We start from the raw sequence: 25195 nt of genomic DNA on the forward strand, positions 1-25195 counted from the left end.
GCCTGTGTTTGTTGCCGCCACCACCACCACCTTCGCTGACAGGGCCCCGTCTTGCCTCATCACGTGCCCCCTCTCACGGTGCGATCGAGACGAAAAAGAGCACGTACGTTGGCACCGCAGCACGGATAAGGGGGGAGAGAAAAGCTGCTCGGCAAACGGTTTCGGCGCGCAAGCATCCATTGCGAGTCCTGCACAACTATACGAACGAGTAAAACGCCTTGACAACTCACGAGCACAGCTGCTAACTTCTGGGTACTCCTCGTATATGCACCGCACGCGGCACGGTGGCTATTCGAGGCGCAGGCACCTCCATATTCACTATCCGAGGCACTTGTACGTGCGCATGCAGACACACACGCGCCCAAGCATCCAGGGATGCACCCCTGTCGGCCGTCCCCCTCCCTCTCCCTCTCCTCACTTTTTTCTTCCCTCTTCCCCTCACCTCTTCTCTTCCGCTCAGTTGCCTCACGAGAAACCGGAGAAAAAAACGATCACCAAGTCATTTTTTTCTATCCCTTCTTTGCCTGCTCTCTGCCATCCCCGCACGCACACACACACACCTTCTCATCCGTCACTAGCCACGGCGGAGCTTTTCATCTCGTGTGTGCATCCTATTTTTCCTCTCCCCCTTCTCCTTCCCATATTACCCCCTACGCAAACGCCCACATACGCCCAACCACATTTGATCTCTTCCTCGCCCACCCCTTTCGTCCCTCCACCTCTTCGCCGCGTTCCGTTCCCTGGCGACCTCGCAAGCGCTTTCCCTCCCTCTCTCCCTCCCTCGGCCTCTCTTTGGCGCACACGCGCATACGCACTCACGCACACCGACTCCGCTGTACCCCTAAGGCTCGCGAACACAGTGCGCGTGAAGAGGTGCAGACGCGGGACACCCAATACCATATCGTAAGCACGGCGAACGACGAAAAGGCAAGAAGAGGAAAGCGAAGTCGCCATTGCATCCGTTGGCAAGGCACTTAGCGTCCCTTGGCCTGCCCAACCCTCTCTTCCGTCTTCTGATAGACGTACTTTTCTTCGTTCCATCTCTCACATTATCCGCGTCGGCGCTCGCGCACACCGACGCCCAGTGCTCTAGACACACGGCGTTCCTCCGTGCCTGTCTGCTTTCGTTTGTCTCCCCTGCCTTTTCTGCGCCCCGGCCCCTTGGTAGAGTCGCCCTCTCGCTTCAACAAGCTGTAGCAGTGATTACCTGGGGAAGTTTCCGTTTCAGCCATGAGCGACAGCGTGGTCTCGCAGAGTGCGCCTTTGGGGTCCTCGGCTGACTTCTCAGACTCTCAGTGTGTGCGCGACTTCCAGAGTGTGCTGGACTCGAACGTTGTCGAGTCGACGGAGGAGAACAAGAAGAGGTCGCACGTCGGCCCCCACCTCGGCTCTCGAAATCACATTTACGAGTACTCCATCCAGCACAATGATGCCTTCTGGGCTGAGATTGCGCGGCGTGACTTCTACTGGAGCCAAACCTGGGCCGATGACCAGCACGTCAAATCTTACAACTTCGACAAATCTAAAGGCCCGATCTTCGTGAAGTGGTTCGAGGGCGCCGTGACGAACGTCTGCTACAACGCGTTGGACCGCCACCTGCCGGCGCAGAAGGACCGCGTGTGCTTTTACTTTGAAGGCAACGACCCGAGCGTGACGGAGACCATTACGTATGGTGACATGTACGTCAAGGTAGTGGAGCTGGCAAACGTGCTGAAGTACCAGTACGGTATTAAGAGGGGTGACCGTGTTGCCCTGTACCTGCCCATGATCCCCTTCGCTGCGGTCGCCATGCTGGCCTGTGCCCGCATCGGCGCAATCATTACCGTGGTCTTCGGCGGCTTCTCCGCCCAGGCGCTCAGCTCGCGTCTGCAAGACGCTCAGACGAAGCTGCTCATCACAGCCGACGCGTCCTCGCGCGGCACAAAGCCGATTCTTCTTAAGGAGGTGGCAGACGAGGCGCTGAAGGAGTGCGAGGAGGCAGGCATGCCCATCACATGCCTCGTCATCGAAAACGTGAGCCGTCAGAGCTGCAAGATGAAGGAAGGCCGCGACACCTGGTACAGCGATGCCCTTGCGCAGTTGACGCCAGAGCAGCACAAGGAGTGCCCGGTGGAGTGGATGGAGGCGGAGGATATACTCTTCCTGCTGTACACCTCGGGCAGCACTGGGAAGCCCAAGGCCATCGTGCACACAACGGCGGGGTACATGGTGTACGCCGCCACCACTTTCAAGTACAGCTTCGACTACCACATGGACGACGTATTCTTCTGCACGGCAGATATTGGCTGGATCACGGGCCACAGCTACGTCGTCTATGGTCCCATGATCCACTGCGCCACGTCAGTTCTGTTCGAGGGCCTGCCGAACTACCCTGACTATTCGCGCTGGTGGCAGCTTGTGGAGAAGTACAAGGTCTCCATCTTCTACACCGCACCGACCGCGATCCGCTCTCTCATGCAGGCCGGCGACGAGTACGCCAAGGCGTGCGACCGCAGCACCTTGCGTGTACTCGGCTCCGTGGGCGAGCCGATCAATGTGGAGGCGTGGAGGTGGTTCCGAACGGTGGTGGGCGACGGTCATTGCGATGTGTCCGACACGTGGTGGCAGACCGAGACGGGCGGTCACATGATTACACCGATGCCGGGTTGCACGCCAATGAAGCCCGGTAGTGCAACGCTGCCGTTCTTCGGCGTCGAGCCGGTCATTCTCGACTCCAAAAAGCTGAACGAGATCTGCGGCCCGGCGGAGGGCCTGCTGGCGATTCGCGCGCCGTGGCCCGGTATGGCCCGCACCATCTTTGGTGACCATGCCCGCTTTGAGCAAGTCTACTTTGCTGTGGACGGGTACTACATGACAGGCGACGGTGCTCGCCGGGACTCGGACGGCTACTACTGGATCACTGGCCGCGTTGATGACGTACTTAACGTGAGCGGACACCGCATCGGCACCAGCGAGATCGAAGATGCGGTCAACACCCACCCGGCTGTCGTCGAGAGCGCTGTGGTCGGCTTCCCCCATAAGATCAAGGGCGAGGGCATCTACATCTACCTCGTCTTCCGCGACGGGGTGACCGTGACGTCAGAGCTGATGACCGAAGTGAAAATGATGGTGCGCAAGGTGATTGGCCCGCTGGCCACCCCCGACGTGATGCAGGTGGCCAACATCGGTCTTCCCAAGACGCGATCCGGCAAGATTGTGCGCCGAATCCTACGCAAGGTTGCAGCTGGTCAGCACACGGATCTGGGCGACACCACGACGCTGGCGAATCCTGAGGTTGTCGAGGACCTCATCACCCAGCACAGTCAGGTGTGCCCTACTCAATAGGTGCTGCAGTCGAGGATTCGAGGGCGCCCGTGCAGGGGCACATAGACTCCAGATAGAAGGACAAACCGCTCGGGTGCGCAAGGAAAGCGCGAAACTGATGGCTGCGTCGCTTACGTTCACATAACCTATCAACGCCTGCATCTGCCTCCCTCTGGTAGCTGCCTCGCTTCTTGCATTACTTCGCTCACTCCCTCAGACCACTACTACCCACCTACCGCCCTCACTACTCACACTAAGAGGCACACGCGGCTGCGCCGGCTTACTTTAACCTGCAGACGCATCCCTCTTCCCTCTTCTTCTCTTCGGGTATCATCGCCTGTCCACCTCCACACACACACACACACACTCCTCCGCCGTCGTGCATACGAAAATGCATGCGCAGACACGACAGGATGCTTGAACGAGAACGCTGAGAACGCAACGGGGAGGTGCCGCCCTTGGCACACAGTCGTTCACCCTCTCCTCCTTCCCCCCTTCCTCTCTTCATTTTCAGTTCTTTCTAAAGAATCCCTCCATTTCTGCGATCGATTGTCTTCAAGTCTGCCATCGTAATACAACAGCAGTCGCGTGTTGTGCTCATCCCCTCCCTCCTTCGCTTCCTTTCCGCTCCCCTCGTCGCTCGCCCTCCGTTGCTCTGCGTGTGCGCATATGTCTGTCTCTCTGCGTACGTGCGTGCGTGCGTGTTACCTCAGCCTCCGCCCTCTCTTTCTCATCTTCCGCATTTTTTCTTGCATGCTTCTCTGTCTTGGCCCGGCAGGCTCATGCCGCTTCCGTAGAATATATATATGTATGTGTGCTCCTCGACGAAATTCTTCTTCTCCGCGTGTTGCTCCTGGTATACAACACGAGCTCAGCGTCACTCGCCCCCGGCCCTTTCAGCGAAGCCAATCTCGGCCGGCGCGCTGCGGCCGCAGACACGCACTACAGTAGTGCGCCGCCTCCGCCACCTCAGCACCAGCCGAAGCCTCACGCCCCGCCTCACCCCCACGCCTCGCCACACAGGCGGTGGCCTCGCAGCCGCCCCCCCCACTATGCCGCTCCCTGCGCGGCGCACCCCCCCTCCCCCCCTCTACACACACACTCGTGATGTGTCCACGCGCCCCGTGCGTCAGTGGCCAGTGCGGGGGGGGGGTGCACGTGTGCCCACCTACCGCGCCGACAGCAAGAGGGCCTCGACCGCGGGCAGCGGAGGCACTCGGCATCGGGCGCAGGAATCAAAGGGGAGGGGGGGGGGCAGAGTAGAAGCAAGCGAACAGAAAACGGCACTTTTCCTCACGCTCTGCGCCAACTCAATGGCATTTTCACGAATGTTTCTGCCCTGTGCGGTGTGAAGCGCAATGCGCAGCTGTGGTCGGTGGAAGCGGCGTCACAGCACAGGTCTTGAGCGAATGCGGTTGAATGCGCCAGCGGTAATTCGAATGAGCACGTGCAACGTTTGCGGCCGCAATGCAACCCTTCTGTGACTCGGGTCGATGCTTTCTCTTCCATGGTGTCGCCTTCGTTTTCTGCCCCTTTCTGCTCTGCCATCCTCGCCCAACCCCATCCTGTTGTGTGGGTGTGTGGGAATGTGCATGCCTATATGCCAGCAGCCTACCAGCGTAGACACGCACCTGCAGGTGCACGTGAGCAAGCACCCACGCAATCAGATCGGTTTTCGGTAGCTGGACGCGATGCCGCGCACCGCAGAGCTCGTGGAGGACCTAGCGCGGCGCTACTACCTCACGACAGCGCTTGTGGAGGAAGCGGGGCGTCTTTTCGATGCGTATGCAGGAAGCGGAGATGCTCCGCCGGCCAACGGCAGCACGGAGCCCTTCATTAGTGTGTCTGCACTGCAGCAGCTTTCGGTTAAGATAGGCAAACCGCTCTCACAGCAAGACGTGGTGGAGCTGCTCCGCTTTTTTGGGAGCGCCACTGCCGTGGGCATAAATGAGCAGGGTAAGCTGCCGCAAAGTCCGGCCAAGGGCCACCAGTCTCCAAGCAGCAAGGGAAGTCAGCTTCCCAGAGAGGCTACAGTACCTGCAAGTCAGCAGCCTTCGCGCCAAAGACGCAAAAAGAACGGTGCGACGGAACCGAAGAGCGGCAACAAAGACGCCCCTGCATCCTTTCCAATGATTGCCTCGAGCCACAGCGCAGGCGATAAAAGAGGCAGCGATGCTGCGTCTGCGAACACATCGACGGCGGCGCCGCTGGCTGCTACGGCACGTGTCGATGCCGTGACTGAAAGGGGGATGAACTTCTCGGCCTTTCTGTACTTTCTTCTGATATATCCTGAGCTGACTCAGCAGGTTTCGGCGACAGCGGCTACCTCCTCGACATCCAGCTCAGCTGCTCTCCGCGCCCTCCATGACAGCGTTCCTGCGCTCTTCGCGATGATCGACACTGATGGTGACGGGGTCTGGAGCATGCACGACCTTCGCTATGCTGCCGAAGCGTGTTTGATGGAAGATAACGGTCTTCTTCAAGAAGACCCCGATCTGTGCTGCTTGGCAGAGATGCACCCCGCCGAGTTGGCGGCAGTCCTTCACGAGTTGGACGTTGATGGCGACGGCGTTGTCACTGTAGACGATGTGCAACAGGCTCTGTGTCACTGAGCCGTGTTCAGAGGCAAAGCAGAGGGATCGCGGTTTCTCCTGCCGGCAGCTCAATTTGTGTGGGGGGGGTTCATGTATTATTGTGTGTGTGTGTGTATGTGCGGTCGTCGCAGCCGCGCACTGTTGGGATTGGTGGGGGGAGGGCAGAATAGAGGCCGCGGTGTTGTAGGACGACTCTTACTTTCCCTTTTCCCGCCGTCCGCGTTCCCTCACCCCTCGTCACCTCTCCGATACGCGGAGGAATCGACTTCAACTGAAGAGACGCGCGCCTGTGCTTCAGGTACGCGCGTGTGCATCGTCTCACCGCCCACGCAAGCGGTGCTGCATGCCATGGTTGTCAGTGCCTTGCTCAGCTACGCCACCACAGCCATGTCATTGCCCGCCCTCTCATCCGTAGATTGGGGTATACATACATATATATATATAACAGTGGGGACCGTTTTGCTGGGCGTAAGCCTCGTGATGTGAGGAAATGGTGCCGCAGCCTCTATGGTCATCACTCGCCCTCGCCGACATGCGCACCATCGAGTCTCTCTTCCCTTTCTACTCTTCCTTCGACGACCCGCGCATACCTATTCCTGTGCACGCCTCTCGTGTTTTTCTGCTGTCCAGTCACACAAGACGTGCCAACGTGACAGTAAAGAGCCACGCCGAGGTGAGCTGCGCGTGCTTGGCGAAACGCTTTGTAACCGAGTCGGATCTCGAAGTAGCGAAACAGCCGCCAGTACAACGCAATCGAGTTTGGAAGAGGGTTTATACGCTGCACACTAATCTGAAGGTCACCAGCATAGGCAACATCAAGCGCATACGCACGCTCCCGCTGCATCATCATGGGCGTACCGCTGCTCTTGACGTGGCTGCGGAAGCGCTTCGCTGACTGCTTCATGCCAGCTGACTGCGCCATCACCGACTACATTCGAGAGGGCACCGACAACCTTTTTATCGACCTCAACTCCTTCTTGTACCAGGCCGCTACCATCATCACAGCAACGCACCGCTCGTTCCGCTTCGGCTCCGTCGATGAGGTGGAGGATTTAGTGCTGCGCAAGCTGTTCGATCTCCTCGACGATCTTGTCATGAACCTTGTGCAGCCCAAGGCACTAGTGTACATGGCCGTGGATGGCGTTTCGCCACTGGGCAAGATGTCGCAGCAGCGTGCGCGCCGGCGTCGCGGCGCGCGCCGGCAGTCGTTCGCCTCGCCATCTCCGTCCTCCCACCATCACGAGCAGACAGGCAACATGAATGACCTGTGGGACAGCAACTGCATCAGTGTCGGCACCCGCTTCATGGCCAAAGTGACAGAGGCGCTGCACTTCTATGCCGTGAGCAGAACAGAGCGGATCAACACAAAGCGACTCCGCGAGGAGCGTGTCCGCATTGGTAAGTCGGACATTTCCTTGGACTCCGCCGCCGGCGATTCTGTTAGCGCGCCCTACGTGTTCCCGTTCATCAACATCATCGTTGACGATGTGCTGCGCCCCGGCGAGGGCGAAAACAAGATCGCTGAGTTCATCCGCCGCATCCGCGCCGATCCAAGCTACGGCCCAAACACGTCGCACGTCATCTGCAGCTCCGACACGGACGTCACCGTGACCAGCCTTATCCTGCACGAGCCACGCATCCACGTTCTGCGCTACGAGCCGCCGGTTTCACTGGGAGGCAAGCCGCCCATGAAGTCGCAGCCACCGCCTCAGAACCACCATCACCGCAGTCACCACCAGCCCGCGCGCTCCTCCTCTCACCCGCATCGCGGCGGTGGACCTTCCTCCCACGGGCAGCGGCGGGCCGACGGGCGAGGCGGCCATGCCCATCACGGCCCACCACGTCCCCCCTCAGCCCGCGGCGGCCCCGGCGTCACGCCACCGCCGCCCCCGAAAGACAGCTGGCTCTCCACCTTCTTCAGCATTCACGTCTTCCGCCAGCGGTTGCGCGAAATCCTTCACTTGGCACCCGGCGATCATGCCGCTGCTGCCGGCGACGGCGCCGCCGTATCCCCCAGAGATGGCGAAGAGGCCTCCCTTATCTTCGAGCACGCCTTGCACGATGTTGTCTTCGTGTTGTTGCTCTTCGGCAACGACTTCCTGCCCACTATCGGTGGCAGCATTCAGGAGGGCACGTTGGACGCGCTCCTCTCGCTGCTGGCGACCGACTTCGTGCCTCGGGGACGCACCCTGGTGGACCCAGTCACAAACCACATTCAGTATGCATCCGCCCGCTACCTGCTTAGCTGTCTGGCGGAACTGCCTGGCAACGCGCAGAAGAGCGGGGGCGGTGGCCGCCTACAGGTGCACAACGGCGGCTCCGGCGCACTAGACTGGGGCTTTACAGACGAAAAAGAAGCAAAGGAACGCGATCCCGCATTCGAAGAGCGGCAGCAGCGGCGCGAGCAGCAGCAGGAGCGCATGTGCTACTGCTACTGGACGATGCTGCAGTGGGCTCTGCAGTACAGCGCCGGCATCGTGGAGCACTGGGGCTGCTACTACCCGTACGGCAGGGCACCCCCCTTGTCAAAGTTGGCCACATACTGCGGCGTGCTCTCCTACGGCGCACTCGGAGAAATTGCACGCCGGCGGCTGGAGATGAACGCCGCCGCTGGCCGCGTAGCGAGAAGCGTCGATGACGAACACGGCACGTTCGCTGAAGAGGACGACGACGACGATGGCATGGACGGGCTTCCGGCGTCGGCGCTGCAGGCCAGCGAGACCGGCGCGGCGGTTGCCGACGCGGATGAGCGCAGCAAACCGACGGATGTGATGGTGCAGCTGCTCATACTCATCCCGCCGCGCAGTGTGGCGCTGCTGCCCACCGTCTTCCGGCACCACTACAAGGAGATCGAGGCGGCCGTGCAGGCACCCGTCGAGGAGCTGAACTTGGTTTCTATCGCCGCCTGGTGCGAGGAGAAGAAGCGGTCTCTGAGCGAGGAAGAGCGGACGCGCTTCACGGCGTACCAGTTCTTTGCCTCCGATGTCGACCTAGGCACCGTCGATGGCCCGTGCCCCGCGCACGACGTCGCTTTCAGTGCCTACTGGGACGGTCCTGCTGTCGAGGCTGAGCTGGCGGCACTCAGGCACGAGAAGAAAGCAGGGAAGAGCTCTGCCGATAGGATCACCGTCGCCGCCAGCGCCCCGTCTTCCTGCTCGACTGCGGGTCTGCAGAGTAAGGCTGCCTCATTCTTCAGCGCCGGCCGCCGGACGCCCCACGGCGCCGCAAGCGCAGGCGGCGCGGCCGCGCTTTTAGCCGCTGCCAACATCGCTGGCGCACCTGCCTCGTCGCCGCCGCTGCCGACCACGCCGGAGACCGCAAGGCCACTCGAAGAGACGCCTGCGACCGCGCCCACTGAGGCAACGTCCGCACTACAGCAGCAAAAGCGGTCCGTGAGGCTTCGGCATCCAGCAGGCAACTACGCGCTCTGGGTGGTACCATGCGAAGCGCTGCAGGACGCACTGATAGTCAAGGCATTGGGCGCAGTGCACGGAAACCGCTTCTGCGTGGGCAGCTACGTGCCGCTTGTAGAGCAGGACGCCGTGCTCAGCCGCAGCGCTGGGCCACGGCAGGAGGTGCGACTGCGGTTCCGTCTTGCTGTGGCTCCGATGATCACGGACACAACGTACGGGGCTCGTCTGCTGCCAGGGTATGAGGAGCCAGCGGAGGTAGGTATGCGCGAGCGAATAGCTGAGGCCAGGAAAGAGGATACCGACCGAGCTGATCCGTGGAAGCAGCTGAGCAAGGCGCAGACAGTGCGACAAGAGCGCAAGCGTGCCCGAGACATCGAGGACAAGCATCTAGTTGGTAAAGGCGAGCTGAACGGCGAACTTGCGCTCGCTGCGCCAGCGAGCATCGGCGATAATGCCCAGGCGCCACAGGAGGCAGATCGGCAGGAGGAGCCACTACCGGTGACAATCGACACTATGAGCACGGCAGTGGAGAAGGATGATGCAGAGGGGCTTTTGAAGCGTCGCAAAGAGGAAGCACGTCGGCGGTTGCATGCCCTGAAAGCAGCTCGGCAGGCCGCGCAGCAGGAACAGTGATACGCCGGCAGGAACACGGTGAAGGCGCGCTTCGGCTCTCGTAGGCGCTGACAGGCGAGCCCCTAGCCCTTTGTCATAGCCCTTTCCTCTCCGTCACCGTCGGCCTCCACCATCCCCTTCAGTGGCCGACGGCGAAAATTAACCCTCGCGCCCTCGCGGTGTTGTCTTCTTTCCTGTTTGACCGAAAACTTCGCCGGCGATAGCGGGGCGACGAGATCGAGGGAGGATAAGGAGACGATAAAACTTTTCTTTGCCCACTGGAGGGGCCTCGCGATGGCAGGAGGACTCACCCTGCTGCGCGGCACCTCAGGGTCCAGTGCCCCGCCTCGTTCGGGGCTGCCGAGAAGTCCCCTGTCCCTGGCCAAATGCCGACCAGCCGCTGCTGGCGGCACAGGGCCAAGCGGCACGCGACGTCCGCGGGCCAGGCCCTCTTGCTGTCGGCGCGGCAGGTGGGCACACGTGCGCCACCCACGTAAGAGGCAACGCATCGCCCGAGGACTGGCATAGCGTGGGGCGGCTGCGAGGCCACCGCCTGTGTGGCGAGGCGTGGGGGTAAAGTGGAGTGAAACTTCTGTTTTATGGGTGAAGGGAAACTGCGGAGGAGGTGAAGGAGAGAGCCCTCAAGTCAAGGCGACGTCTTCAGCTCACCCGTTGGCGTTCCTTAGGTGCTGCCAATCGGTTGGAAAAATGGCCGCAGCGCCCTCCCCCTCCCTCCCCCAACGCTCCCTCATCTCTCGTGAGGTTCACTGTCCGTGTCGCCAGAGCGGACCCCGGTCATCTCACACCCCCTTCTGGTCTCCCACTGGTGAGACCAGAAGCGGAGAGGGCCGGTGGTTCTACGGCACATCGGAACAGCTCGCCGTCTCACCAGTGGGCGACCAGCGATTAACGCGTTTTCCATCTGTGCCGTGGGCGGCGATGGGGCGGACTCGAGGCACCCTCAAATTGGTACAGAAGCGCACCCTTCAGTACACTCTGTAGAAGGCGGTGCGTGTGTAGTGTGTGGGTGCTTTCTCGCTCTTCGGCAGCCATGAATAAAACAGCCAAAGAAAAAGAGTGAAAGTGGCAAAGACGGGAGGAGACCGTCGCTCTCTTCTCCCCACCCCACCCCTTGCCTGCCCGACTCCCTCTCCTGCGGCAACGGATGCCAACGGCTCGCTGCGGCTGCTTTCCCAGCCCCGCGTTCGGATCGGCCCCTCTCTTTTTTTTCTACAGCTGCAAGGCGCTTTCACGCACATGAAGGCGTGCCAACCATACCGATTTCCTCGCCATGCTACTCTACTGCTTCCCCATGGCACATGAACACCCGCAAACGTGCGCCTGCCTCTTTACAAATTTCAGCCCTATCCTCTTTCATCACCTCCCTCGGCCACCACTCCCTCTTCTCCGCTTTCTTCTCAATGCACGAGATTGCTTGTTTAGGTTGTGGCATGTCCTGATTAGCCTCTCACCTCTCTCTTCCCGCCTCCCTCTTTGTGGATTCCACCGTGGCCGCTACTGCTGTCGTGAGCTCGCACTATCTTTTTTTTTGTCATCCTCTAGCGTGCTCGCCTTGCTTCTCTCTCTCTCTGTTTGTGTGGGTGTGCGGGCGTCCCTCCGTAGCGCGACAAGGGTGTGGTGTCTGTGTGGTTGATGTAGTAGTGTGTGGCATTGCTTATATTGTGGCCCTTCCTGCTCCATACTGCCCTCCTCTTCCCTCCCCCCAGCATCCTCTCCGCATTCGCCGTCTCCGCCTTCCCTCTCCAACTGCTCGGTTAGGGTGTAGGCGCGCATATATTCGCGTCTGAGCCCGTGATTGCACGAATTGGCGCACGCACGCACACACACATACAGGAGTGTCTTTGGTGCCTCTTGTTTTTTTTCGCCTCCCTTTATCGAGTCACTCTGAGACGGTGCGGCGTCGCTGAGCGCGCGCCCCCCCTCCGTCTCCTCTCCTCCTCTTTCCCTACACGTATTTGCCCCGTTCTCCTCCGCAGCGAGCTCACCGCCCATCGTCGCCGCCGCCATGCCTCTGTACAGCATCACTATATGTCCGCTAAAGCTCAACGCATGCTTCTGTCGCCAGGGATCCGTGTACGTGGTGGTGATGTCGCGCAAAGGTCTCGAGATTGCCACAACCCCGTCGATGTGCAATGGCAACAACGAGGTCATCTTCTCCGACACGGAAGGCCTCTACACCGCACGGTCGTTTGAGCTCTCCTTCAACTCGCCAAAAGATCGTCGGACGCTGACCTTTGGCATTTATGACTTCACCAACCGCAAGAACACCGCCAAGCTCACGGGCTTCGAGATCCCGCTGGCGGGCATGTGCAGCGTGCTGGCAGGCGAGTCCATGTGTGAGAAGAAAGGGATCTCCTTCCGCGTCTCCGGCCAACCAGGGCGCCTCGACGCAATCTTTCGCATGCACCCCGTCGGAACACCTGTCCCGCAGCTGCGTGTGGCGCAGACAAACGAGCCCATATCCGGGGCTGCAACTGATGCGCCAGGCGCCGCTACTCATCGTAGTACGGCAGCTGTCTCACCCGGCTCCGGCCGCAGCGGCGACGCTGGCGCTGGATCGACCAGGACCACCCGCCTACCAGAACACACTCTGCAGGCCCTCATGCGCGAGGGGATCATCCCGGACGACGTGGATGGGGTAGAGATGGACCTTGACTTGGCGAACGAGATCGCCGTCCGTGCCTCCGTTCTCTTTCCCAGCCGCACCGACATCGAAGGTCAAATTCGAGCGCTCACGCGCGAGATCCACAAGTTGGAGTACGATGCGCAGTACGCCGCGAAGGACAAAGTCACGGCCGGCTCTCCTGCGTGCAACGCGCTGCGGAACGAGATCAACCACTGGAAGGAGAAGGTCAGGGACATCGACGCCAAGTCGGCGCACGAGGCTGGTATCGCGCAGCAGCCGGAAGAGTCGGAGCCGCAGCCTGCCGTATCGCAAGGCTACATAGCCGAGCTCGAAGCACAGCTGACTGCGAAGAACCTGGAAATGCGTAGCCTCGAGGCGATGCAGAGTCGCCGTGACGTGACACAGGACGTGATGAAGCTGTTAGACCAGATCGACCATCTGCAGTCAATGCTGGTGGAGCTGAAGAGTGAGAGGGCCGCACCAGTCATAGCGAAGCCAAAGGACTGCGACATTGCCGAGAACGGCGACCGCTGGGACAAGCTGGCTGCCAAGCTCTACGATGCCGAGAGTATGACAGAGCAGCTCAAGCAGACAGTGATAGCGCTAAACCGCGTTCAGTACGAGCCCTACCCTGCTGGGGTGGAGGCAGGGTTCATGCACACTGTGCCAAAGGAGCTGGGCTTCGTGAAGAACAACCAGCGCACGCCAGGCAACCTGCCACCCCAAGTCGGCAGCCCGTCCTCATTGGATGCGGCTCCACCGGCCGGGAAGCCTGCTGCGGCTGCGGCTGCTGACAAGACGGGTGATTTTCTGGACGACTTGTTTGGCGCACCACAACCGCAGAACTTGCCGATGCAGTCAGCTGCAACGGCAGAAAACCGGGCCGCATTCCCCGCCGAGCCCTTCTCAGGCACGGCGTACGAGCCTCCAAAGGCGGCACAAGTTAGACCGGTTTGGGCAGCACCCGCCACCGGTGCTGCCACCAATGTGCCTCCGGCTCCACAGCCGCCGCAGGCGACGTCGGCTGCATCCGATACCCCAGGAAGTCTGCAGCCGCAACTCAGAGCTGTAGGCCCCGCCGGAGTCCAGCCGCCACCTAACTCACCGGCAGCACCGATGGCGAGCGCACAGCAGGCACCGCCCGCCCCGGCAGCTCCGCACAACCCGACGGGGGTGGAGCCGCCGCCGCAGGCGCTTCCGCTGAATGCGTTGCCTGCGCACCACTCAGCCAGTGAAGGCCCTCCCGCCGCTGCGCCGGTCGCGAAGGAGCCTACTCTCGACGTTGGCGAGGCGCTGCCTGAAACCCGTGTGAGCCGCCGAAGCGCTGAGGCGAAAAATGCAGCCGCGCCTCCGGCGAGCGCTATTCCACCTTCGACGGCCACATCTATGCAAGCGCCACAGTCGAACTCAATGGCTGCCCCTCAGAGCGCCTTTGCAACGGCGCCACCGCATCAGCAGCAGCAGCAGCAACAACAGCCAATGTACCCATCTCAGCAGCTGGCGTACAGCCAGCAGCAGCCATACGGGCTGCAGCCACAGCAGCAGCTGCCGCAGGGTCCACCAGCGCCGCGCTTCGAGCGCCGTCCGCCGTCGCTGGAGGAGATCCCATACACGGGCTTCTACGGCATTCCCCTTGTAGCCCGTGGGTGCCCTATCGACGTCTATCTTGACGGCACAACCCCGACGCGTGGCACGGAGCTGACCCTCATCAACAACGCCGACTATCAAATTATGATCGGCGGTGTGGAGCTGAAGCAGGAAGATATTTTCTCCCCCGACCCGAACAGCGCCAAGACGATTCCCACACAACGCTGGCCGCAGCAGCTGTGGGTACCGGGTGGTGGCAGCCGGCAGAGCTGCATCATCGCCCTGCACCCGTCTTTCCCTCGGGGGTCGTCCATAATGGCACTCGTTATTGTATATGTCTTCAACGAAGGACGCTACATCCCCTTCACGGCGCGGTTCACCATCTAGCACGCCTACGTGCACCCCGCTTCTCTGCCGTGAGAGGACCGGTTGGGGGATAAGAAGCAGGGGCGTGTAAGTTGATGGTAGATTCTGAGGGCGGAGAAGTGCGTGGCAGTATCTCTGGAGCAGCCGGCGGCCCCCCTCCCCCTCACGCCTCCGTCCCGGTGTGTCTGTCCACCTATGGGTGTTCGGGCGGGCGCTCGTAGTTGCGAACTTCTTTTTTCCTGCGGAAGGAGGGGAACTCTGCTAGGCTGCCGATGCGAGTGCGGGAATGCCCGCCACGATATCGCAGCGCTTCCCTTCTCCCGTCGCACCTCCATCTCGCCCACCCACCCATCCCCCTCATTCTGTCGTCCCTAACGTTGTGGATGCGTTCACTCATTAGTCAGTGGCGCTCCTCTAAGGCATTCACCTCTTTCTTCATAGTGGCGTTCCCGTCTGCGGCATATTGATGTTTGCCCCGCTTCCCTTTGCATGTAACCGCCTCGGAAGGGATTTAAGTTGGCGTGTGTAGAGAAAGGGCGGTGGCGGTGGAGGCGGCGACGTGATGAGTCTTTCTGCCTCCCGGCGATTGCCCAAGAGAGGAGGTGACGGATGCAGTCACCTATGAAATATATACGCAAGCACATCCACGGGAGTTGACCTCCCTCCCTCTCTCGCCGCGTGGGATCTCGTCCTCTGAGTAGACGCTGTTGCTGCGTTTGTTGATAAGCACATCCTCTGTACGCCTTTTTTTCGTGTGTGTGTGTGTGCACTACGATCAAAAAAAACGAGACTCTTCGAAGCGAAAAAAAATGAATTCCCCCTTGACGGAGGTGCGATCGCACATCTGCGCGACGCCGCGGCGGAATTCGGCGCTCGGCAATAGTCAACAACCTTTAGCACGGCTGCTTGCGGCGCGTAAGAACGCCTCACCAAATGCGGCGGGTGCGTTATGTATTGCAGCGCTAGTGGTGCCTTGGCCCCGCTCATGAGCTCTGTGATTTCCAGCCGGCACACACAGCCGCACACACCTTCGCATTGGATCGCCTGCTTGGGCTCTTTCTCACGCAAGCCACCACCTCTCCCCTACCTCCTCACAACACCGCACACTCTCGCGGTCGCGCGGGCCGTCAGCAGCAGCCACGCCATCCTCTTTGCATCACCTTGCGCTGCGCATCGTTGTCATCTTCGGGCGGCAAGATCGTTAGAGCGCACCTCGTTTAAAATCAGCGCATCAGCAAAGGACAACGAAGGCGGCAGATGCGCAAGGAGCCGCTGCGTGTTGGATTCCTCGGAGCCTCCACCGTTGCGCGCAAGGCGTGGTGGGCCATCCACCGCGCGGGCCATCGGGTGACGTTCATTGGATGCCGAGATTCCGGAAGAGGGCGGGAGCTCTCGAGGCGCCTGCAAGAGGACATTGAGGCCGACAGCGAAACAAAGGTGGCGGGTAGCGGCGCGCAGAAGCCATTCGTGGCGCCTAGCATCGGCTCATACATGGATGTGGTGCGCGCAGATAATGTCGATATTGTGTACATCTCCTTGCCCACTTCAAGGCGCCCGGCGTGGATTCGAGCGTGTGCTGAGTATGGTAAGCATGTCGTAAGCGAGAAGCCCGCCGCCAGCTCCACCGCAGAGCTAGTCGAGTGTCTGCACGACATGGCCTTAAAGCGTCTTCTCTTTATGGACGGAACCGCTTTCTCCCACAGCCAGCGCCTGCAGGACGTATGCCGCGCCGTTACCCAACTCGGTGGAGCGGTGCATATCAACGCGCACATGTCCTTCGCGGCGTCGCCGACGTTCATGGCGAGCGACATCCGTCTTCAGCCACTCCTGGAGCCGCACGGCGCGCTGGGCGACTTGGGTTGGTACTGCATCCGCTGGATTCTGCATATCGTCAATCTCGCACTCCCGACCGGTGTTGCGGGCCGCGTGACGGACTGCGATGCACAGCGAGAGGAACCCGGCAGCGATGCTGCAGATGGCACAACCATCAGCGCGAGCCCAGTCGGCGCAGGAACGACGGCGGCAGTGTCGGCGTCACAGCGGGCAAGACAAAAAAAGGTGGCTCCCGCAGCCATTACAGGATTCGAGGGGTATCTGGAGTTCACCATTCCGGTGTTTAGGTCGAACGACGTCGCGCCGGCGGCAGCAGTGGAATCGCCGGCGACAGTGACCGCCTCCTTTCAGTGCAGCTTCCATGACTGTCACGACCAAACAGTCGACATCTTCTGCCGCGACGGCAATGTCACCGTGCACGGCGCCTTAAACCCCACAGCAGAGGATCGGCCGCGCTTCGTTGTGCAGCGTCACACAGTGGCGGCAACGCCTGCGGCGGCAGCGCAAGAACAGAGCAGCGCAGCGAACGCAATCAAGGTGTATCAGGTATACGAGCGGTTGGAGGAGCAGAGGAACGACGTCGTGTACTCCACCGCTCCTGAGGAGGTGGACAGCACGCATCAAATGGAACAGCTGTGGCGCGACGTTGGCGACAGCCTGATGCGGGTTGGCAAGGGTGAGCCGCTCATCGCCAAGCCTGATCTGGCGAAAAAGTGGTCGAGGCTGGCGTATGCGACGCAAGTCGTAATGGACCGCGTGCTCGAGGCAGCGGGGCGGCACGCGCTCGCTGCCAACACCTCATTCGCTACCGCGTAGGAGGCCCCAGCGAAAGAGGGTGTTTTTTTCGCCACTCCAACCATCTTGCCTTCGAGACATGAATTCTTTCCACGAGCCCACTCTATATCCTGCAAACACACCCGAGCTCAGCGTCACTCGCCCCCGGCCCTTTCAGCGAAGCCAATCTCGGCCGGCCTGCTGCGGTCGCAGACACGCACTACAGTAGTGCGCCGCCTCCGCCACCTCAGCACCAGCCGAAGCCTCACGCCCCGCCTCACCCCCACGCCTCGCCACACAGGCGGTGGCCTCGCAGCCGCCCCCCTGCTATGCCGCCCCCTGCGCGGTGCACCCCCCCTCAACACACACACTCGTGATGTGTCCACGCGCCCCGTGCGCCGGTGGCCAGCGCGGGGGCCGGGTGGCGCTGGCGCGCGCGGAGCCGGTTCGCCGGCCCCAAAGCCGGCGGCGGGGGGGGCCCGGCGCGCGGCCCCGCCCCCGGGCCAAACGCCGAGCAGCAGCAGCCCCCAGCGCAGGGCCAAGCGCACGCGGGCCAGGCCCTTTCGCGGGCGGGCCAAAACCCACCACTCGCGCAAGGGGAAGCACAGCGGCCCCACACGCGCCAACGCCACCCGGCCGCCGACACGCGAGACGCCCAGGGGTGCGGCGCACGGCACCGAGAATGAGCGGAGCAACCCCGGCGTGGTCTGCAGATCGCCTGGCAAAGTGGGGCGTGAGGCTTTGGCTGGCGCTTAGGTGGCGGAGGCGGCGCACTACTGTAGTGCGTGTCTGCGACCGCAGCACGCCGGCCGAGACAGGCCTCGCTGAAGGGGCCGGGGCGAGTGACGCTGAGCTCGTCTTGTACGGCTGAATGAATGTACCGAGAAAAAATCCCTTCTCTTCTCTTATGGCAAAACCTTTAACCCATGGTGTTAAACATCACAACTGAAAACCATCGTAAGTCTCTACTGCAGGAAAATACAGACGTGAACAGAGTTCGAAAGACCATGTCAACAGGCACTATTCGAGTAGGTTTTATCGAAACCTCTAACGCTGCGCAGAAGGTGTGGGCAGCCATTGAAGCCGCTGGAAGCATGCAAGTAACTCTTGTAGGCAGCTGCTCCACGGAGGCGGCACAGAAATTTATTGCTGAGTGCACTGAAAGCCTTCTGATCAGCGATGAGCGCAAAGCTGCGCCAGCCACATACGACGAGGTTGTACGAAGCCCTAACGTTGACGTCGTGTACATATCTATTCCTGTCACTACAAGGCACGAATGGGTCATGAAGTGCGCTGAAAACAACAAACATGTTGTTTGCGAAGAGCCTCCGTCGTCAACATTAGAGCAGCTGCAGACGTGGTTGGAAACTCTCAGCTCCAAGGGCCTGCTGTACATGGATGGAACCATGTTCTCACACGGACCGTACGTGAAGAAGGTGGTGGAGTACCTCCCTCAGATTGGTGACATTCGCCGCATGACGTTTAACCTCTCTTTTCGTGTCCCTCCAGAAAAGCTGCAGAAAGACATTCGCTGCAACCCAGATCTGAAGCCTCTCGGCGCGCTTGGCGACCTTGGGTGGTATGGAATCCGCTCCTTCCTGCATATGGTCAACTTTACTATGCCCACCACTGTCTCCGGTCGAATTGTCGAGAAGCTGGCTAACGGTGCGGTTGCTTCGTTCAAGGGCGAACTCACTTTTCCTGGTGCTACGCCAGGTTCGGAGATCTATGCCCACTTCTACAGCAGCTTCCTGAGCTCCCCAGAGAAAACCTTTATCATCTCGGGGTCTGAAGGGCGCATTATCGCGGATCATCTCGCCAACCCGCTCACAGGTGCCGGTGGGGTGCACTTCAAAATTATTAAGCCCGTGTTTGATGGCCCCGATCCGAGCACAGACGTTACTGTTGAGCAGACTGTGAAAGATATCGAGGTTGCCGAGGAAACGGGGCATATGCAGGAGACAGAGATGTGGCGTGATGTCCGAAACTGTCTCAAGAAGAATGAGAGCGGCCGGCTAGTTGCCGGAGAAGATGCCGTGCGTGAGTGGGGCCGTAAGTCCTGGATTACATACTGCATCGCAGCTAAGCTGATGGAGTCTGCCCGCTCGCAGGTGCGGTAGTGATGCTGGCCTCCTACAGAAACATGGGAAAGATAGGGCAATCTCCTTGCAACTGAAAAGCCCTTTATGGCGAACAGAGGGTCTCTCGCATATCAGCCCTTCCGCTCCCCCCTTATTGAAACCATTAGTTGCTGTGCACGCACACCGCGGCGCTGAGACTTTATTCACCATTTTCTTCGAACTGTTGTTTGAGCGAGTTTCATAAGAGCTCGTGCGAAGCTTTTAGAAGAGTGCTCTACTTCTTCGGCACTTCGGACTGACATCAGACAAGCAAAACGTCTCCCAGACATCTGTGATCGTTTCGTTCTTTTCCAATATCAGCTGTTATTCTTGTCACGTGATTGGTGGCACTTTCGTGTGCGATAGAGAAATGGGGCGTGGGGAATAAAAGAAGTGGAGCAAATGCTCCCTCAAGCATAAAGATGGTAAGCCAGACTCTCTGCGTTCACCAATTTACGAATCCGACTTTCTCCACTTTCGTCGCACCCATAAAGGGGACTAGAGGTGATTGTAACGCTCGTGGACCGAGTTTTGCGAAGCTCATAGCTCTACCCAGATGTCCGCCAACACCTCGCTTTGCTCTCTTCTTTCTGCTGCTCTTCGCTTCCTGTGCTTCTGTATCCATGGACTCGTGCGTATGGGTGGATACTTCCTCTTCCGCCTCAATAAGTTCTCTATGTGCGCACACAATCAGTGAATTGATGCTTTCTCGGCGTAAAAGTAACCTCGTGGTCTTTTAGTTCCACGAGCATGACAAGCTTTGGTAGTTTTAGAAGTGGCCCAGGAAAGACAAAATGAGCGACGCAGCATCTACCAGGTGCATCTGAAACTCTGTGAGAGGGAACAGGGTGTATCACAACAAATCTTGCGCGTCTTCTTAGAGACGGAGTGGATAATTCTTCTAACCGCTCCCTCCAAAAAAGGGGGGCCATTTCGACCTTCTTGCATCGTGTTCTCGTCAGTGGAGTCAAGGTTGCGAGCAGTAGCTTCATCCTCGATACAAGGCTGGTGACTGACAAAGACAGTTTCTCTCGCACTGGTGATAGCGGCGTAGTCATTGTGCTTTATGTCGCTTCCACTTTCTTACTCTCCCTTCACCCCTGTGCATATCTCCTTCTCATGTTTGTTTATGTGTCTGTGTGTGAACGCATGCCTCAAGCGCCGTCCATCCGCACTAAGGAAGCACCCTCAGTCTGGTTGGATCTCCTCTCACTCCACACTTTACTGCTGCTCCTCTAGCTACAGAAGCAGCTTTCTTTCCTCTTGTGCGTGGAGGTGTAATGAGCGTGCCCATGGCTCCGGTTATGCGGCCGGTGATGGAATCGGCTGCCTCAGACTATGGCAGCAACAGCAGCGCTATACAAACTCCTGTCCCGCCAACTGGCACAACGCTGTTTCTTCGTGAGGAAGGAAGCCGCACCTTTTTGCCTGTATATCACCAATCAAGTGTGACTCTCCGCGACTTGGCCGAAGAGTTCAACATCAGCAGTGTTCTCGAGTGTGACGCGCATGGCAACGTTCAGCCGCGCGCGGTCGCTTTAGAGTCTCCATCGGATGTTCTGCACAGTGGGCGACACTACATTGCCCGGCGAGACGCGCGGGCTGAGGCTGGCAACAGCTATGTCACCTTCCGTGGCAAGATCCTCGTGAAGGAATACGAGCTGGAGCATCCCACCCCGCCGGCAGGCCGCAGCATAAAGACAGGGACGACTGCAGGTCATGATGTAGAGAACGCTTCCGTCGCACACGAAGCCCATCCCCCCTCAGCAGCGACTCCTTTCCCCGATAAGCGTCGTATGAGAGATGCCATGGAAAGGAACGAAGAGAGCTATGCAGTCAGTGCGATTGCCGCATGCACGCCTGCGCCGCTTCGAGACCAGGGTGAAGAGAACAGTTTGACCATCGCGCGTGCTCTAGCGCTATCCTCAGAGCGAAAGCGTCCGAGAGAAGACGCTAGCAGCACTGCTGCGGAGGGTGCCGTAATGAACGAAGAGGGCCATCACCGCTCACAGACACAGCGAACGGAGGAGTCACAGCCTTCCTCTATCACGCGATGCGGAAAGGAGAGTGTTTTGCACGACCGCACAAGTGCCACATGCGTGCCTGCAACGCCATCAGGGAAGCCAAGCGATCCTCAGAGCAGCTCTAAGGATACGAAGGGAGACATATCAGGTTGTGAGCCAGCTCAGCGCCCTCTGCGTTTCATTCCCTTCTCAGAGACTGCGTCGGATGGCAGCGAGACATATGTAACGCTGGAGCATCTGCAGAGATGGTGCAAAGAAGCCGCCACTCAAGAAGAGGCCTTTCAGCGAAGGCACAAGGCGGCTACAGACATCTTAGAAAGTGCTCGGCGCGTCCTCTTTACAAGCGGTGAAGCGGACTAAAAGACTGGGCGCACGAGTCCCTTCTTTGGTATACCGCCAAGGTCCTTGTTTTCCACACACCACTGAAGGCAATGGTACGTGCTGCTGAGGAGGCGAGGCATCTTCTTGCAGCTACTGGTTGCCGTTATCAGTAGTGAGGCAACGCTTCCGTGACAATCGTGATAGATTCGGCCCTGTGGGCGACCGTGTATGAGTAGATTTTCTTTTCGGTGATGAGTTTGCTTTCATGGCCTCTATTAGAGTGTGTCGATGTTTACCGCAATTATGTGGTGATTTCTTTTAGCTGTGCCCGAATAGGGCCCTCCTCTTCGATGATCGTTAACAAAAAAAGACAAGTTGAGGGGTACCCTACACACTTGTTTCGCGCAGGCTTCGACGAAGGACCCACGAGGACTGATGTAGGCGGAGCTGATGGCAGCCATGATGCCACGTGCAATCGCACAAGACACTCCCTAGACTCGGCTTGCGTTCTTGACTCTACGGCGCGGCCAATGTCGTCACAGCAGAGGAAACTGCAGCTCCCCGATACTTAGCCTTTTCTCATTGTGTCTCTCCCCCCACCCCCAATCCCTTCTCTTTTGCCTTCTATTGATCACTGCATTTTGTGAGCGACAAAGTCTTCCTGGCTTCGCGCAATAGTTGCCGATCCAGCGGGCTCTCGCTACTCGGGCAGCTTGTTTTTCATTTCCCGCTACACCCCTCTACTGGGAGCTATTTTGATGGGCGTGCATGCTAACGTGTGCATGTAGGGGTGACACTAGCGGCTCGAAAAAGTGCGTCTCAAGTGCACTGATGAACGTCCTCCACAGCATTGTGAATGTGTCCTTTAGCCCCGTCACTACTGCAGAGTGGGGCCCGGCCCACTCACCTTCCGTGCCGCCCAATACGATGAAAATTGTGTCGTGCCAATTCCTGACTTTCCGTCTCACCGTCACGTATGACAACATGGCACAGGATACGTCGAAGGAGCAGGCTGCAAAGACTTTTCTTTCCATGCTTGGTGTCCACTCGTTGGAGGCAGCCTGGCCGCACCTGTTCGGCACCGTGCAGGTGGTGCCATTTCTCCTTTGCAAGAGGGACTCGTCGGCGAGGTTACAGAGCGAAAAGGCATCTTCTCCGTCGCGGGCGGACTCGCTGCCGAACCCGCCATCCTCCTCGGAAAGGTGCCCGATGTGCAACGGCAGCGCATTTGTCCGTGGGACGCCGCGCTTTTGGTCGAATCGTCGCTATACATCGTTGTTGAGCGACGCAACAGCGAGGAAAGGCAGTTCAACGCCGTTGCATGGGTCGACCACGACGGAGCTACCAATGCCAGGAACCTTGCCCCCGCCGAGCGCGGTGCATTCGCTGCCGACGCTCACGGCGACTGCGTCGCCGTCGCTTGCAAGCAATAGCATCTGCAGCCTGCACAGCCGAGACGCAAGCGCAGATGACGGCGATGCGTGCTGGGACGCCAGCTCTGGCGTCCGCTGCGAGGCGATTGGGAGTGTGCTGACAGTGGCGGCGGATGAGGAGTTGCCGCGGCGGCTACCGGCGGAGGCGGGCGCCGCTGGCGTCACCGACTCTGGCCTGCCGCATTGGCTGGAAAGTAGGTACACGATTGAACTAGCACTACCCGACTTCGAGATGTCGTCGCTGCGCGGACATAACACCGCTCTGGCGATGGTGGTGCTGCTGCCCTTGTGCTCGGCTGGTGGCTGTGGTGGGGCGATGGCGACGATGGAGCCGGGCGACCAGCCGTCAATTATGCGGTCGGTGCTGGCGCGCAGTGTGGGCCAGACGCAGGTAGAGGTGGCGGCGGCGTCGGCCCTGGTGCTTGGGACTGGTGTGGTGCCGGTGCAATTAACGGAGCCATTCATGTGCGTCTCCTCAACATCGCCGCTGAGTAACGGCCGCCTTGTGCTGAATTTGTCCCTGACAAACGTGACAGCCAGTGCGGCGCGTCTATACAGCACATCCTTCGATCTGCACTCCTCGTGCGTGCTGCCTCATGCCTCCATCACTGGTGGTGCCCTAGCTGGTACGGGACAGGGCGAGGCTCACATCACGACGAGTTCTCTGTGGGGTGAGATGCGGCCCGGCGCGAATCTGTCGAGCATGCGCACCATCGACCTTCTCACGAAGCTTGTGACGATAACACCGGTGGTGGTGGGCCAGGAGCGGCTGCCAGTGGTGCTGTATCCCGGCGAGACGTACTCCTTCGAGTTTGTGATTGAGGTGCTGCCGCAGCTGTGCTACCTGTTAAATTCGCAGTCGCTCGAATACCTGTACGAGCGCTACTATGCTGCACCGCACGGTGTGGCGGGCCGGCTTGACAGCCACAGTTCTCCGAATGGCAAGAGCGGCGAGGGCGGGTCTCCTCGCAGCGGCGCTGTTGCTGCCGTCACCGCCACGTTTGCTCATGGGCCTCTTGTCACCGACTGCTACGGTCAGGCAGTCTCTGCCGCGGAGCTCCGTGGCATCCTGTCCTACTCGTACATGTCGAACCTCTTTGTGTACTATGACCTCGCCGCTGGCAACACGGCCAACAACGGTAGCTCCATCATGCAGTCTCCGAGCTGGACACGCGCGGTGCACAGCGCTGGACTGTGCTTGCGCCACCCAGCACGGTGGTCTTTTGGTGTGTGAGGATGAGCGATAGAGAGGGAGGTGAGTCACGCGAAAAAAAAACACTGCCGCTCAAAAGGTGTAAGATGAGGGAAGAGAGAGAGAGCGTGTGCAAGGCAGACCGCATGTGTACGTGGCGGTGCGTGCTGCAGGTACGTGTCTGCGCGGTGAAGCGTACGGGAGCTGCTACACGGTGCACCGAGTGAGCAACGACAAAAAAGGAGGAGAGGGGCAACATTACACACGCTTGAGAGCGCATCGTGTGGGAAGGACTCCACGCGCTGCAAATCGGGGAAGTGGTGACGTGTCCAGGGTGATGGCACGTGCACCCTACTGTTGGCGGAGCCCCCTCCTCTTTCTCGCTACCACGCAGGCGTGGCCAGTGGTAGTTGACATCCACGCATGCGCATCATTTCTTTTGCGCACCTTTTTATTCTTTTGCCTCTAATGTCCTCTGGCGACGTGGTTGCAGTCCCCGTGCCTGCCCTCCTCCACCCCCCCAGCACACACACACATAGAGTTCATCACCTCGCGGAAACGCAAGTGCATCCTGGGCAAACACGCCTAGAAGACAACTACGCCCAGAGACTACCATTGCAGACAGGATGCAGGTGCGTCGCGACAACTTCCCGGCGGTGTTTCCGCACTTCCAGGAGCTTCTGGGTACGTGCGACTTCTACGCAATCGACGAGGAAATGACGGGGATCGGGGTGCCGGAGGTGACGGAGATGATCACCTTCTCGCCGTCGGAGACATACCAATCGAAGCGGCTTGCGGCGAGCCGATATTCGATCATCCAGGTCGGCGTCTGTCTCTTCCGCCGTGTCTCCATGTCGTCGGGCGGCGCCGCTGCCGGTGTGTCGACACAAGCGCAGCAGCGCTACGCGGCGTACCCGTTTAACTTTTTGCTCTTCCCGCAATTTGCAGATGACTACACGGCCGAGGAGCGTGCTGG

At 59.7% G+C, this 25195-nt stretch overlaps 9 protein-coding genes across 9 annotated transcripts in view; all 9 read left to right on the forward strand.

Annotated features, from left to right (window-relative positions):
• Positions 1–1230: 1230 nt before the first annotated feature.
• On the forward strand, positions 1231–3324 carry LSCM1_06053 (uncharacterized protein; the record flags this gene model as incomplete). Its single annotated transcript, XM_067323485.1, has 1 exon — positions 1231–3324. One exon carries the CDS (start codon positions 1231–1233, stop codon positions 3322–3324), a length of 2094 nt encoding a protein of 697 aa, XP_067178590.1.
• A 1670-nt stretch (positions 3325–4994) lies between these two features.
• Positions 4995–5915, forward strand: LSCM1_06054 (uncharacterized protein; the record flags this gene model as incomplete). The annotated part of the gene is made up of 1 exon (XM_067323486.1): positions 4995–5915. The coding sequence occupies one exon, from the start codon at positions 4995–4997 to the stop codon at positions 5913–5915; it is 921 nt and encodes a 306-aa protein (XP_067178591.1).
• Positions 5916–6745: 830 nt separating this feature from the next.
• Positions 6746–9943, forward strand: LSCM1_06055 (uncharacterized protein; the record flags this gene model as incomplete). The annotated part of the gene is made up of 1 exon (XM_067323487.1): positions 6746–9943. One exon carries the CDS (start codon positions 6746–6748, stop codon positions 9941–9943), a length of 3198 nt encoding a protein of 1065 aa, XP_067178592.1.
• A 2005-nt stretch (positions 9944–11948) lies between these two features.
• On the forward strand, positions 11949–14543 carry LSCM1_06056 (uncharacterized protein; the record flags this gene model as incomplete). The annotated part of the gene is made up of 1 exon (XM_067323488.1): positions 11949–14543. The coding sequence occupies one exon, from the start codon at positions 11949–11951 to the stop codon at positions 14541–14543; it is 2595 nt and encodes an 864-aa protein (XP_067178593.1).
• A 1236-nt stretch (positions 14544–15779) lies between these two features.
• On the forward strand, positions 15780–17171 carry LSCM1_06057 (uncharacterized protein; the record flags this gene model as incomplete). Its single annotated transcript, XM_067323489.1, has 1 exon — positions 15780–17171. One exon carries the CDS (start codon positions 15780–15782, stop codon positions 17169–17171), a length of 1392 nt encoding a protein of 463 aa, XP_067178594.1.
• Positions 17172–18055: 884 nt separating this feature from the next.
• LSCM1_06058 (uncharacterized protein) lies at positions 18056–19249 on the forward strand (the record flags this gene model as incomplete). Its single annotated transcript, XM_067323490.1, has 1 exon — positions 18056–19249. The coding sequence occupies one exon, from the start codon at positions 18056–18058 to the stop codon at positions 19247–19249; it is 1194 nt and encodes a 397-aa protein (XP_067178595.1).
• Positions 19250–20529: 1280 nt separating this feature from the next.
• On the forward strand, positions 20530–21633 carry LSCM1_06059 (uncharacterized protein; the record flags this gene model as incomplete). The annotated part of the gene is made up of 1 exon (XM_067323491.1): positions 20530–21633. The coding sequence occupies one exon, from the start codon at positions 20530–20532 to the stop codon at positions 21631–21633; it is 1104 nt and encodes a 367-aa protein (XP_067178596.1).
• Positions 21634–22425: 792 nt separating this feature from the next.
• On the forward strand, positions 22426–24261 carry LSCM1_06060 (uncharacterized protein; the record flags this gene model as incomplete). Its single annotated transcript, XM_067323492.1, has 1 exon — positions 22426–24261. The coding sequence occupies one exon, from the start codon at positions 22426–22428 to the stop codon at positions 24259–24261; it is 1836 nt and encodes a 611-aa protein (XP_067178597.1).
• A 584-nt stretch (positions 24262–24845) lies between these two features.
• The window catches only part of LSCM1_06061 (uncharacterized protein), a gene marked incomplete at both ends in the record, with an annotated part of 1806 nt that continues 1456 nt past the window's right edge, over positions 24846–25195 (forward strand). Inside the window, one exon of the mRNA XM_067323493.1 lies at positions 24846–25195. This exon is cut by the window's right edge and continues 1456 nt beyond it. Within this exon, the coding sequence (XP_067178598.1) occupies positions 24846–25195 (350 nt within the window).

This window comes from Leishmania martiniquensis, chromosome 23, assembly GCF_017916325.1.
Source record: "Leishmania martiniquensis isolate LSCM1 chromosome 23, whole genome shotgun sequence".
Classification (NCBI taxonomy): Eukaryota; Euglenozoa; class Kinetoplastea; order Trypanosomatida; family Trypanosomatidae; genus Leishmania; species Leishmania martiniquensis.